The 13854-nt window shown below is 51.2% G+C and overlaps 1 protein-coding gene across 1 annotated transcript in view; it reads right to left on the bottom strand.

The window, feature by feature from the left end:
• Positions 1-13854, bottom strand: part of polr3e (polymerase (RNA) III (DNA directed) polypeptide E) — a 46915-nt gene that overhangs the window by 23228 nt on the left and 9833 nt on the right. The window contains exons 6-15 of the mRNA XM_078418535.1: positions 12895-12977; positions 12246-12353; positions 11652-11701; positions 10238-10357; positions 9024-9109; positions 8194-8238; positions 7968-8059; positions 3861-3981; positions 977-1058; positions 47-106 (exon numbers count right to left, since the gene is read on the bottom strand). Coding sequence (XP_078274661.1) covers positions 47-106; positions 977-1058; positions 3861-3981; positions 7968-8059; positions 8194-8238; positions 9024-9109; positions 10238-10357; positions 11652-11701; positions 12246-12353; positions 12895-12977 — 847 coding nt within the window. The remainder of the gene's footprint in view (positions 1-46; positions 107-976; positions 1059-3860; positions 3982-7967; positions 8060-8193; positions 8239-9023; positions 9110-10237; positions 10358-11651; positions 11702-12245; positions 12354-12894; positions 12978-13854) is intronic.

Raw genomic sequence — 13854 nt, 5'->3', positions numbered from 1 at the left:
CAAAACTGAGGCAGCAACCTGTCCACGCTTCACTCACTCGACTCACCTTGATCACAGCAGCTACTTCTTTCCGGATGACCCAGAGATCTTGTGTAAACTTCCACATCTACAGAGGGGAGACGAGGAAAAGATCAGCCAAAAGGTTTTCAATTCCTCACACATTTCTTGATTGTTGAGGCAGAGGGGACAACTTGCCCGAGTGGACGGGACGAGTGCTGGGGGAGACGATGGGCGAGTATTCCTGCTGACACAGGGAACTGCATATGCTGGGCTACAAACAATAGACACAAAGTGCTGGAGTAACTCAGTGGGTCAGACAGCATCTCTGGAGAACATGGATAGAAGAAAGGTCCTGACCCGAATCGTCACCTATCCATGTTCTCCAGAGCTGCTGCCTGACCCACTCCAGCACTGTGACTTTCTCTTGATGTCCTGTCCAATATTAGCCCCGTTATCAATATCAATAAAATATATGCTTTTCTTCATTGCCACATTCCTGTTTGTGGGTCGTTACTGTGATAAAGCTGGCTGTTGCATTCCTGCATCTACTGTGTGCTGGTGCTACTGGCTGCTATGTTTAGCTTTAGATTAGAAATACAGCGCAGAAACAGGTCCTTTGGCCCACCGAGTCTGTGCTGAAAAACGATCACCTGTAAATTAGCTCTATGTTATCCCAGTTTCGCATTCACTCACTACACACTTAGGACCAATTTACAGAGGCCACTTAACCTACAAACCTGCACATGTTTGGGATGCAGGAGGAAACCGGAGTACCCTGAGAAAGTCACAGCGAGAACATGCAAACTCCACATAGACAGCACCCATGGTCAGGATCAAACCCGGCACTCTGGCGCTGTCAGGCAGCAGCTCTACCGCTGCACCACCGTGGGGCGGCAAGGTGCTATAGGAATGCAGGCCTTCCTAATGTTGAGATTTGTGAAGGGAACAAGGAAATGTATTGAGCTGCTGTACTTACAACAAAGTCCCTCCCTCTGCACAGCACTTCTGCGGAAACTCCACTGTGGGGGCTGCAGGTGTCCTTGGGGTAGAGCACGTCACTGTCCAAAGGAAGACCAACTGAGATTAGTTCAGAATAAAAAAAGGACAAATCGAGGCGTCGGAGTTGGCAGCAGGTGGATCTCGGAGTCACACCGCCGTGCAGCAGCTCCCACGGCCACTGCCCACAGAAACCTCCGGGACATGTGAATGGGAACATCACCCCTCCCCAAACAACACACACAGCTCTAGAGAGGAACTCAGCAGGTCAGGCAGCATCTGTGGAGAGAATGGACAGGCAACGTTTCGAGTCGGGACCTTTCTTCAGACTGATTAAAGGAGGGGTAAGCTGGAAAAGAGAGGTATGGGCGGGACAAAACCTGGGAAGTGATAGGTGGATACAGGTGGGGGGGGGTGATTGGAAGATGAGGGAGTGTCAAAGGCTGGAGGTGAAAAGGAGACAAAAGAGATAAGAGGAGCAGTGAAATGTGAAGTCAGGGAGAGGGATATTTAGTTTATTTTAGAGATGCAGAATTGAAAAAGGCCCTTTGGCCCACCAACTCCACGCCGACCATTGATCACCTGTTCACACTAGATCTGGTATCCCTCTCTCTCATCCACTCCCTACACACTAGGGACAATTTACACAGGCCGATTCATCTACAAACCTGCACGTCTTTGGAGTGTGGGGGGAAACTGAAGAACCCAGAAAAAACCCACGGGGTCACAGGGAAAACATACAAATTCTACACCGACAGCACCCAAGGTCAGGATCGAACCCGGGTCTCTGGCGTTGTGAGGCAGCAGCTCTACAAGCTGAGGAAAAGGGGTTGGATTGTGGGAGAAATGGGTGTGAGAGGAGGCCATGAAGAGAAATGGGGAAGTGGGGATGTTCCTTAAAATGGGAGAATTCAGTGTTCATGCCATTGGCTGCCTCAACACGGCACTTTATGGTCGGCTGAACTGTACATTGTAGGCAGGGTTATCAGGGCAGGAAGCCAAGATGGCTTGAAAGACTAAATGTGTAGTCAAGAGCCAAGTGCAAAGGAAGGAACTGCACTATGCTGGTTTACACAGAAGATGGACACAAAATGCTGGCGTAACTCAGCAGGTCAGGCAGCATCTGTGGAAAAAAGAAATAGGTGATGGTTTAGGTCGAGGCCCTTCTTTAGACTGAGAGCCAGGGGAGAGCAAAACTACAGATATGAACAGGGACAAAGAACAAATGAATGAAAGGTATGAAAAGAACAAATCAAAGCCAAAGCCACTGAAAGACTAACTGGTGTACCACACAGATATTGCCTGACTCACTTGTATTTCCAGCCTTTCCTGTTTTTAAATCAGATATCGAACATCTGTGCTACTTTGATTTTGTAGACCATGTTTTAGCAGATGTGAGATATTTTGCTTCAATAGGACAGGTAGAATTGATTCACAGGGCCGGGGAGCAAGGAACCTCTGTTAATATTGGAGCCCAGGGTGTCGCACTGATCGAAGGAAACTCGCATTCACATTAAAGGGGACAGAAATCAGGAGCCAGAGAGCTGTAGATACTGGGGATCAATTGATCAGTGCTTGGATTACAAGCAAATGTTTCCTCAAGACTTATTTAAATCAGTATTGTATTCTTTCTGTTTAAACACTCAAAAATGCCATTTCATGATTCACCCGTCTCTGTGAAAGGAAGCAGTGAGGTGAGAGATAAGAGATGTTTTAACAAGCTAGCACCACAAAGTCTCAATTCCACCTGGCGGAATCTAAGGAGATAAGCAAACAAAAAAAATCATTCTAATGAGAAGGGCTGGAGTAACACTGGCTCTTGGAATACGGCAACTCGAGTCTGGAGTTTAATGGCAATAGCTTTTGAGCAAATACATTGGAAATCCATCCCTGTAGTTAAAGTTACAACAGCATTAGCTGCTAACAAAGTGTTTATAACTGAAAACAGTAACGGCCAGGATCAGGAGATGAAACTATAGCACTGAGAAACAGGGAAACATTCTGTGGGGAACAAAGGAATTATAGGTGTCTGGGGTGGGGGGAATGAGGGGGAAAAGAGGATAAATGAAACTTCCAACAGCGCAGCGTACGAACAGGCCCTTTAGCCCACAATGTCTTTGTTGAACATGATGTCAAGTTAAACTAATCTCCTCTGCCTGCACGTGATCCATATTCCTCCACTCCCAACATATCCTCCTGCCTATCCAAAAGTCTTCAAATGTACAAGAAAAAATCTCCTCCACTGGCAAACTTACACCAGGCAACAGAAAGGAGCAGGGGCAAATAGTGGTGGATATATGGAACAAGCTGAGAGGTTTAAGGTGGGAGGGGTAAGATTTAATAGGAACCTGAGGGGCAACTTTTTCACACAGAGGGTGGTGGGTGCATGGAACGAGCTGCCAGAGGTGGTCGTTGTGGCAGGAGGCGCAGCGGTAGAGTTGCTGCCTTACAGCGCCAGAGACCCGGGTTCGATCATGACTATGGGTGCTGTCTGTAGTTTGAACGTTCCCCCTGTGACTTTCCTCCGGGAGCTCTGGTTTCCTCCCACATCCCAAAGGCGTGCAGGTTTGTAGATTAATTGGCTTTGGAAATTATCCCTAGTGTAGGATAGAACTAGTGTACAGGGTGAGTCCACCTTAGACAATTAATTGTGGACGCGGTGGGCCAAAGGGCCTGTTTCGATGCTTTATCTCTAAACTAAAGGTACTATAATAGCATTTAAGACATTTGGACAGGTGCATGGGTAGGAGAGGTATAGTGGGGTATGGGTCAACAGGTGGGGCATCTTTGTGAGCCTGGCAGGGTTGGGCTGAAGGGTCGGTCTCGCTGCTGTGTTGCTCTGTGATGTGACTCTTGTGCGTTACCTCTTCACCAGCCAGCTGCCCTGGACCAGCATCGCCACCTGCTGGATGCAGCGCAGCACGGCCGTGGGATCCACACCCGAGCCCAGCAGACCCATCAGGTTCGCAAACTGCACCACCTTCACTGCAGGGGGAAAGCACAGAACTCCATTAGAGACAAACCCATTTCTATCCACCCTCTCAGCCGAGAAACGGCACATATTGGGGTGGCACGGTGGCGTTGCTGCCTTACAACGCTAGAGACCCGGCTTCAATCCTGATTATGGGTGCTGTCTACACGGAACTTGTACATTCTCCCTGTGACCGTGTGGGTTTTCTCCGGGTGCCCCGGTTATTCCCACACTCCAAAGACGTTCAGGTTTGTAGGTTAATTGGCTTTGGCAAGTTGTAAAATTGTCCCTAGTGTGTGTAAGATAGTGCTAGTGTACGCGGTGATCGCTGGTCAGCGCGGATTCTGTGGGCTGAAGGGCCTGTTTCCGCGCTGTATCTCTAAAAGTCTAAAGTATTACAATGATTGCACCGACATTTACATAATGGCACAAAGGTCTGGAAGCTGGTGCAAATGAAAAGCTGAGAGAACAGCATGCAAATGGGTTAGATCATGATTGGCACGGACAAGTTGGGCCGAAGGGCCTGCTTCTGTGCTGTATGTCTCGATGACTCAATAATTTAGCGGGTCACGCAGCATCTGTGGGGGAGGGAGGAATCGTCAACGTTTCAGGCCGAGACCCTGCATCAGGACTGACAGTGGTTTAGTTCAGGTTATTATTGTCATGTGTACCAAGGCAGTGAAAAGCTTTTGTTTGTGTGCTATCCAGTCAAAGAAAAGACTATACATGATTAGTCAAGCCATCCACAGGGCACAGGTAAAGAATAAAGGGCGCAACATTTAGTGCACGGTCTGTCATTGAAGTTTGATAAAGTCCAATTAAAGATCATTGAAAGTCTCCAATGGGGTCAATGGAGGTCAGGACCGCTCTCTAGTTGGTGTGAGGACAGTTCAGTTGCCTGAAACTGTCCCTGAATCTGGAGGTGTGTGCTTTCACATTTCTGTACCTCTTGCCTGATGGGAGAGGAGAGAAGAGGGAGTGACTGACGGCAGAAAGTGGAGAGGGGAAGGAGCAAAGAGGGAACCAGCAAAAAAATGCTGGAAAGTGTATGGAAAGTGAATTGGGTGAGGGGGGGCTAGAGAGCGGATAGGAAATTGGAAGCCCGGAGGTCAATCAGCGAGAAAGGGGGAACACACACCAGGGTTACCTCTGTATCCACCTTTACCCTCTCCTCCACCCCCTGTAATGTGAGGGTTAAACAGACTATGTCAGCTAAAATTGAGTTGTCAGCTCAATTAGCAGCACCATGTCAAACCCTGCTTAGGAAAACAATTCACTGTTTTGGAAGAATGCTTAGGCTAACTTCATAGGACCAGTAAATCAAGAGGCCACCTGCGAGGTCACTATGATAAAACTTGTGCCTTTCCAGAGACATCCGAGACTAGGTCTACATCTGATAAGACAAATAACTCGCATTATTTTGGCATTATTTTGGCACGAATGAGGATAGCTAGTTGAAACATAGTCACCTGTTCTGAGATAAGGGAAGAACACAAGGTTATTTTATTTTATAAGAGTAAGCTTCAGGGAGAGAGAGGGAGCCTGGACTGGAGTGTGTGTAGGTTTAGTTTAGAGATACAGCATGGAAACAGGCCCTTCGGCCCACCGAGTCTGCACCGACCAGCGATCATCTATATACTAAAACTCTCGTTTGTTATCATGTTTGTGACTGAACATCTGCCAAAACGGTACACGATAGCGCGACAATTTTAGGCCCACCTTATTCACCATTGTCACTTTCGTGATAATGCAAGTAGTTTTATTGAAATCGGTGTTATATTTTTTAAGTTATTCACATTTTAAAGTTTAAAAGGAGGGGAGGGGAGGGGGAGGGGAAGAGAAGGGAGAGGGGAAGGACAGGGTGCTGCACCAATGCAGGAGAGCTTTGGGCCCAACTAGTTAACACTCACATTAACATTAACACTATCCTACACACACAAGGGACAATTTACACTTATACCAAACCAATTAACCTACAAACCAGTACGTCTGTGGAGTGTGGTAGGAAACTGAAAATCTTGGAGGTCAACCATGCGGTCACGGGGAGAATGTACAAACTCCATACAGACAGCAACCTTAGTCGGGATCAAATCCGAGTCTCTGGCGCTGCATGGTAGCAACCTCGCTATGCCACCGTGCCTAGTTCTATGTTATTCCATCCTACATACTAGGGGCAACTTACAGAGGCCGAGAAAAGAAAACCCGCACGTCTTTGGGCTGTGGGAGGAAAACCGGAGGAAGCCCATGCAGTCACAGGTAGAACGTGCAAACTCCACACAGCCAACACCCAAGGTCAGGATCAAACCCGGGTCTTTGTCGCTGTGGGGCAGCAGCTCTACCCGCTACGCCACTGTGCTGCCCCAGCCCAGGTGACACGACTCTCGAGTTTCATCGCAGACAGGAGTCTTGGATTAAATTATGAATAAACCAACCAGTCTCGTGCCCCCGAGGGGCATGAACGTTGCTTTACTAATAACTTTCCTGTATTTTGCTTTAATAAATATAGTTGTTCGCAATCTTCAAAATGTTCATTTATTGGTCCGAATCCTTGAAACCTGCTTATGTTTTGTTCCACCCGCTGAACTGGCCCCACCTGTCCGTGTTCCCTTATCTGCTTCCACGCGTCAGCCATCTGCAGGAAGCACACAGGGCACTGCGGTAACGCAGCGGGTCAGGCAGCATCCCTGGAGAACAGAGATAGGCGACCTTTCTGGTCCTGACACTTCTTCAGACCCCATCAATGGGTTCGAAGTAGGATCCCGACCCGAAAAGTCACCTATCCATGTTCTCCACAGATGCTGCCTAACCCGCTGAGCTACTCCAGCAGTCTGTGTTTTCTGCAGTATCCTGCTATGCCCAACCTAGTTAAGTGTGTGTCTCCACGCTTAAACATATTAATTTCAGCACATTCCACCAGCCATTCTGGCAACTCGTTCTAGATATCGTACCCTTCTGTTTCACTTCAAATACCCTGTGCATAATTTTTGATACCCATGCCTGTGGGAAATGTTTTGATTATCTAACCCGCCTGTGTCTCTCATTATCTTATATATTTCTATCAAGTCACACCCCGGTCTTTCACAACAGGAAAAACAAGTCCATCTATCCATTCTCTCCTCATAACTGAAAACTTTCAATCCAGGCTAGATCCCGATGAATCTCTTGAATGAATAAATAAATAAATGAATGAATGATACTTTGCTTTGTTTTGCATACAATCTAGACAGTACACGTGTGGCCACCATCTGCAATTCCTTGTTTCCCTATCAGCCATCTGCCTCTTCCTCCCACCTTCACCCCCCCCCCCCCCCCACCTGACTCCTTCCTGAACTGTGGCCACCAGAGCTCGATACGATACAGGGGAGGTTGAGTGTCACACCCCGTGTGTACAGATGGCCACATCGCCCCAGCACGTGCAGCTTGAGGCAAGGAGGCTGCAGCTGTAAATTAAAATACCTCACATTGCCCCACAGGGCCGAATGGTGGCGCAGTGGTAAAGTTGCTGCCTTACACCACCAGAGACCCAGGTACAATCCTAACTACGGGTGCCACCTGTATGGAGTTTGTCATTCCTCCCTGTGATTTTTATAAAGAATAATTTTAAAATTGAGGGTTTTTTGAAGCAGGAGCCCATCAGCACAGGGGTGGTGGGTAACAGGGGGGGTCATGATGCAAGCAGAAGACGACACATGATGCTGGAGCAACTCAGCTGGCCAGGCAGCATCTCTGGAGAAATGGACAGGTGATGTTTCAGGTCGGGACCCTTCTTCAGACATGTCTCGACTTGAAATGTCACCTACCAATGTTTTCAGGAGATGGTGCCTGCCCCACAGAGTACTCCAGCACTTTGTGTTATTGTTTGTAAACTGGCACCTGCAGTTCCTTGCTTATGCAAGCAGAAGAGTTTTGGATGAGCCCCCGTTTAGTCAAGGAGAGCACACAAGATATTGCCACCATGTGCATTCGGACACTCATCTGAAAGTAGTTCAGCACCACTCACCGTTCTTCATCAGAGTGCGCACTTGGTCAGCCAGGGGCAGGGTCCGCAGCTGGGCCATGGACAACACGTTGCTGGGGGCCAGGGGCACCTTCCTACAACAGACGGCACACACAACATGAGGCAGCAGCTCACCATTACCCACAGACCTGTGACAACCAGCCAGGCCTCAAGAGCAAAAACTCTGGTTAACGCAACAGGTGCAAGGTATAAAAAATTGTGGACTTACAATTCTTCTTCTTCAATGGGAGGCATCAACATGGACAAATACTCACTGCAACGACAGGGGAAACGCAGTGATCTCACTGAACCAGACATGCATCTATACACTGCTATCAGAACTGCACAGTGGCACAGTGGCAGAGTTTCTGCCTTACAGCGCCAGAGTCCCGGGTTCGATCCTGACTACAGGGGCACATGACCATAAATACCAGTCCCGCCCTCCACTCTCCCACAATCCTCCTCTTCCACCCACATCCCTCCCTCTGGCCTCACATTTCATCCTCTCCTCACGTGACAAACATTTGTCTCCTTTTCATCGCGGCCTTTGTCCACGTATATGCCTATCATACCCCCCCCCTGTACACACTTGTCATGCTCTGTTCCGTCCCTCTCTTTTCCTGCTTTCTCCCCCCCCCCCATTCTAATCAGTCTGTAGAAGGGCCCCGACGCAAAATGTCGCCTGTCCATTTCATTCCACAGATGCTGCCTGACCCGCTGAGTTCATCCAGCACTTTGTGTTTTGCTTGAGAATCCATCATCTGTGGTTCCTTGTGCCTCCCCTCACCGGTATCCACCTGTCACTTGCCAGGCTGTCCCGCCCCCACCTCTCATTTCCAGCTTTCTTCCCCCAACTCCCATCAGTCTAAAGAAGGGCCTTGACCTAAAATATCGCCACTCCATTCCCTCCACAGATGCTGCCTGATCTGCTGAGTTCCTCCAGCACTGTGTGTTGTTTACTGACTACATACCCTACTTGACATACCCTACTAGTCTGTGGGGATCTGTGATGAGGTGGGGGAGAGATGGGAGAGTCCTACAGGGGTGGCGGGCTCATACCTGGGGGATTTGGTCAGCTCCGACGTCTCCAGCATGCCAGCCAGCTGACCGAAGAGGTACTGCCGCTCGTGCTCAGACCTGCTGTCCTGTGAACAAAGCAGAGGCACCATCAGTACCCCAGCACAGGCATTGTCACCCCCAGTCCCACCAGGTGCTCAGTCCCACCAGGTGCCCAAATGTAACCTGTTGTTATAGTACCTGCCCAGTCCCACCAGGTGCCCAGTCCCACCAGGTGCCCAGTCCCACCAGGTGCCCAGTCCCACCAGGTGCCCAGTCCCACCAGGTGCCCAGTCCCACCAGGTGCCCAGTCCCACCAGGTGCCCAGTCCCTTGAACCCCAGTGCACCAACACTGCCCCCTGGTGCCCAGTGCATCAACACTGCCCGCTGGTGCCCAGTGCATCAACACTGCCCCCTGGTGCCCAGTGCATCAACACGGCCCCCTGGTGCCCAGTGCATCAACACTGCCCCCTGGTGCCCGGTCCCACCTGGTGCCCAGTCCCTTGAATCCCAGTGCACCAACACTGCCCCCTGGTGCTCAGTGCATCAACACTGCCCCCTGGTGCCCAGTTCCACCTGGTGCCCAGTCCCTTGAACCAGTGCATCAACACTGCCCCCTGGTGCCCAGTCCCTTGAACCCCAGTGGATCAACACTGCCACCTGGTGCCCTGTGCATCAACACTGCCCCCTGGTGCCCAGTCCCACATGAACCTCTCTGCACAATGCCTTTGGTTCACAACGTTTGAGGATGAAATCACAATTTTTCTAATTCTCAAGGTCCCCAAAATTTCCTGACAAATGTATACAGCATGAAAGCAGGCCCTTCGGCCCAACTTGCCCATGTCCGATTTGGTGCATACCCCTCTAAACCTTTCCTTTGTCTATTAAATGTCTTTTAAATGTTGTTATAGTACCTGCTCAACCAGCTCCTCTGGCAGCTGGTTCCATACATCCACCACTCTGAGTAAAAAAGATGTCCCTCCGGTTCCTATTAAACCTTTCCCCCCTCACCTTAAACCTATGCCCTCTCGTTCTTGATTTCCCTACCTTTAAAAGACTCATAACCGTGTCAAATACAGACTGCATTACACAAGTTATTTCCAACACTGTAAATAATTAGCGGGTAGGTCGGGGGAGCAGGAAAAAAACAGCCATTTTAAATTTTGTCCGTAAATGTTCACTAGAGAGGACCCAGGGCTGCTGTCAGTCTCTGCACCTTCACACCGCAGTAATGCAGATAATGCCAGGGCTCCTCCGCTTGCTTCTTCTGCAGGAACTCGTAAGACAGGATGCGGCGTTGTCGGGCTTGCTCCGACTCGGGACGTGAAAATCGTACCTGAGGATCAACACAAGAGTGTTCCAGGATGCAGGAGTAATTAAACTTCCACAGCAGGAGATAAACAATAAACACTCCCCAATGTCCCAAAGACAGGAGGTCAGCAGAAATAAAGCACAATTAATGATTATTTCACCAACATATTAGCATAATAACTTACCAATCACCAACTAGAGAGCGGTCCTGACCTCCCATCTACCTCACTGAAGACCCTCGGACTATCTTTAATTGGACTTTCTTTAAACGTTAAACCCTTTATCCTGTAACTGTACACGGTGGTTGGCTCGATTATAATTATGTACAGTCTTTCCGCTGACTGGATAGCATGCAACATAAAAGCTTTTCACTGTACCTTGGTGCAGGTAACAATAAACTAAACAAACAGTACAAAACACATGCCATTAAAACGCAGCTCTTTAGATGTAATAAATCCTGAAAAGTTCTGCACTTGAGTACATTCAGATACAGTTTGGGAGGGCACCTCCGAGCCATAACAGGTGACCAAAGCTCACGGACAGAGTTTAAGGATGATCATAAACCAGCTGTCAGAGGGGGTGGAAAAGGGAGGACCAATCCTGACATTTAAAAGACACTGACACGTTCATGGAGGGAAGGTTTGGAGATTGGGGTCAGGCACACCCAAGTGGGACTTGCTCGGTTAATCAACTTGGTCAGCATGCAGGAGTAGGGCTGAAGGACCTGTTTCTGTGCTGTACAATCCATGCCTATGACTCAAATAGGAGGTTGAGAGGTTTTGAAAAGAATCTTGGGTGGGATACAAGCAGCCAACATCGAGGCAATGACTGTCACCGTCGTGGTTGTGTATGTGCCTGGGGTATCCCACTCTACTAGTTTAGTTTACAGATGCAGCGTGGGATAGGGCCCTTCGGCCCACCGAATCCATACCGACCGACTTGTTCTATCCTACACACTAGGGACAATTTACAGAGGCCAATTAACCTACAAACCTGCAAGTCTTTGGAATGTGGGAGGAACCGGAGCATCCGGAGAAAACCCATGTGGTCACTGGAGGAACGTGCAAACTCCACATAGACAGCAAGCACCTCTTAGTCAGGATCAAACCTGAATCTGTGCAGCTGTGAGGCAGCTACCACTGCGCCACCTATAGTTGCCTCTTTTCGTGGACTCCCTAAAGTGACATTATGTTGGATTGCTTTAATGCTTAGTAACTCAAACGACGAGGCAATGCCGCATCTCACACTTGGTTGAGAAAAGAGGAATTCTATGGCTTTATAGTCACGCACTCCCACAGAGGGAGGTGGGGCCTACTTACGGTGATCTGCTTCACGTCATCTTCCGCTTCATCCTGAGAGGAGTCGCCGGCTGCAGAGGAACAGGTCACATTTACTCTCAGGCTCGCAGACTGCAGGCCAGCCCAGCACTGCCCACTGTCACAGTGGCCACGTACGGCACGATAACAGGGCAGTCAGCCCTCCCTCCTCATCGCAATCCGACAAGTGGCCTCCACGTGAAAATATCTCCCCTCCTATTCATTGATTTTCCGGTTCTATTCTTCACGCAAACACACAAACCCACACATCACAGGCCCTTCACGCAAACACACAAACCCACACATCACAGGCCCTTCACACAAACCCACCCATCACAGGCCCTTCACGCAAACACACAAACCCACACATCACAGGCCCTTCACACAAACCCACACATCACAGGCCCTTCACACAAACACACAAACCCACACATCACAGGCCCTTCACACAAACACATAAACCCACACATCACAGGCCCTTCACGCAAACACACAAACCCGCACATCTTTGGGAGGAAACCGGAGCGCCTGCTGCTCCACCCCCTTCCTGCCCTCCAACGGGAGCCGCAGAGCAGCAGAGTCTGATCCCACTCCTACCTTCATTTGCGGCCTCTCGTTCCCTGTGCTTTGCATCCGCTTTGTCCAGGTAGGAGAAACTGGGCCGCATCTGCAGCATCCCGTGAAGCGGCGTCACGTGCAGCTCTCCTGCAGCACAACATCAGCAGAGAGAAAAGTCACTTACAGCAGCCTCACCGCCAAGTACACACATCAACATCTCTCTGGCCAGCAGCAGAACTGGCGCAGTAATGGATCAGGTAGACTGCACTGTCCCCTGCCAAGTCTCCGCGCTATCAGAGGGAAAAGCAATTCAATGCATTCCACACCCTCCTGGTTTCACCATCTCCCTCTGAACTCCAAAGCTTCCTGCCCCCCCCCCCCCCCCCCCTCGGGGAACAGGAGTGAAGAGGGCCATGTAAGGAGGGGGACATTGATTCGCGGGACGACCGGTATGGAGGCAGCGGCTCCGACGGGCCTTTGTGGCCAGCTGCAGCTGGGACTGCAAAATGGCGGCAACATGGCACCTCTTGCGAACGGATTCAGTGGACAGTGCAGCCCAAATTGCATTCTGTACTAACCGGGGATTGTGCTCATGTACAGGAATAGTCTTGCTGAGGTGTATGCAAAGTATTTCACTAATAATAAAGAAAACATTGACCACTGAGAATTAGCCGTGCGCCGACCTCACCTTTCCTGTAGATGGCGGCGGCGAAGCGGGAGGTGTTGACGGCCGAATGGATGGAGGAGAAGATCTGTTTGTCCATGAGCTTCCTGCAGACAGGAGAGAAGAACGCTGCCCAGATCAACTCGCACGCTCACACTGCCACACGCTACTGGGGCTGGGGACACGGCCGACTATGGGTCAACACCCGTGACTTCATGCAAGGGGTGAGCAGGGCAAAGATGCCGCAAGGTAGCAGCTGTTGCCGAGTGAGGGACGCTCTGTCCTCTGCTCAACACTCGAGGGTCTTACGCACAATAGGATGTCTGTAAGGGAATGGTGGCAACAGGGAGCGGGGCGGGGGGCAGACACAGAGAGGGGGACAGACACAGAGGGGGCAGAGACAGAGAGGGGGCGGGGAGAGGGAGGGGGCGGGGAGAGGGAGGGGGCGGGGAGAGGGAGGGGGCGGGGAGAGGGAGGGGGCGGGGAGAGGGCGGGGGCGGTGAGAGGGCGGGGGCGGGGAGAGGGAGCTGGAGGGGAGAGGGAGCTGGAGGGGAGAGGGAGGGGGCGGGGAGAGGGAGGGGGCGGGGAGAGGGAGGGGGCGGGGAGAGGGAGGGGCGGGGAGAGGGAGGGGGCGGGGAGAGGGAGGGGGCGGGGAGAGGGAGGGGGCGGGGAGAGGGAGGGGGCGGGGAGAGGGAGGGGGCGGGGAGAGGGAGGGGGCGGGGAGAGGGAGGGGGCGGGGAGAGGGAGGGGGCGGGGAGAGGGAGGGGGCGGGGAGAGGGAGGGGGCGGGGAGAGGGAGGGGGCGGGGAGAGGGAGGGGGCGGGGAGGGGGCAGGGAGAGGGAGGGGGCAGGGACGGGGAGAGGGAGGGGGCAGGGAGAGGGAGGGGGCAGGGAGAGGGAGGGGGCAGGGAGCGGGGCGGGGGGCGGGGAGAGGGAGGGGGCGGGGAGAGGGAGAGGGAGGGGGCGGGGAGGGAGGGGGCGGGGA

The sequence above is a fragment of the Rhinoraja longicauda genome, chromosome 21, assembly GCF_053455715.1.
Source record: "Rhinoraja longicauda isolate Sanriku21f chromosome 21, sRhiLon1.1, whole genome shotgun sequence".
NCBI lineage: Eukaryota > Metazoa > Chordata > Chondrichthyes > Rajiformes > Arhynchobatidae > Rhinoraja > Rhinoraja longicauda.
Note: the sequence above shows the minus strand (reverse complement) of the source record. Positions and strands in the feature narration are given on the sequence as shown.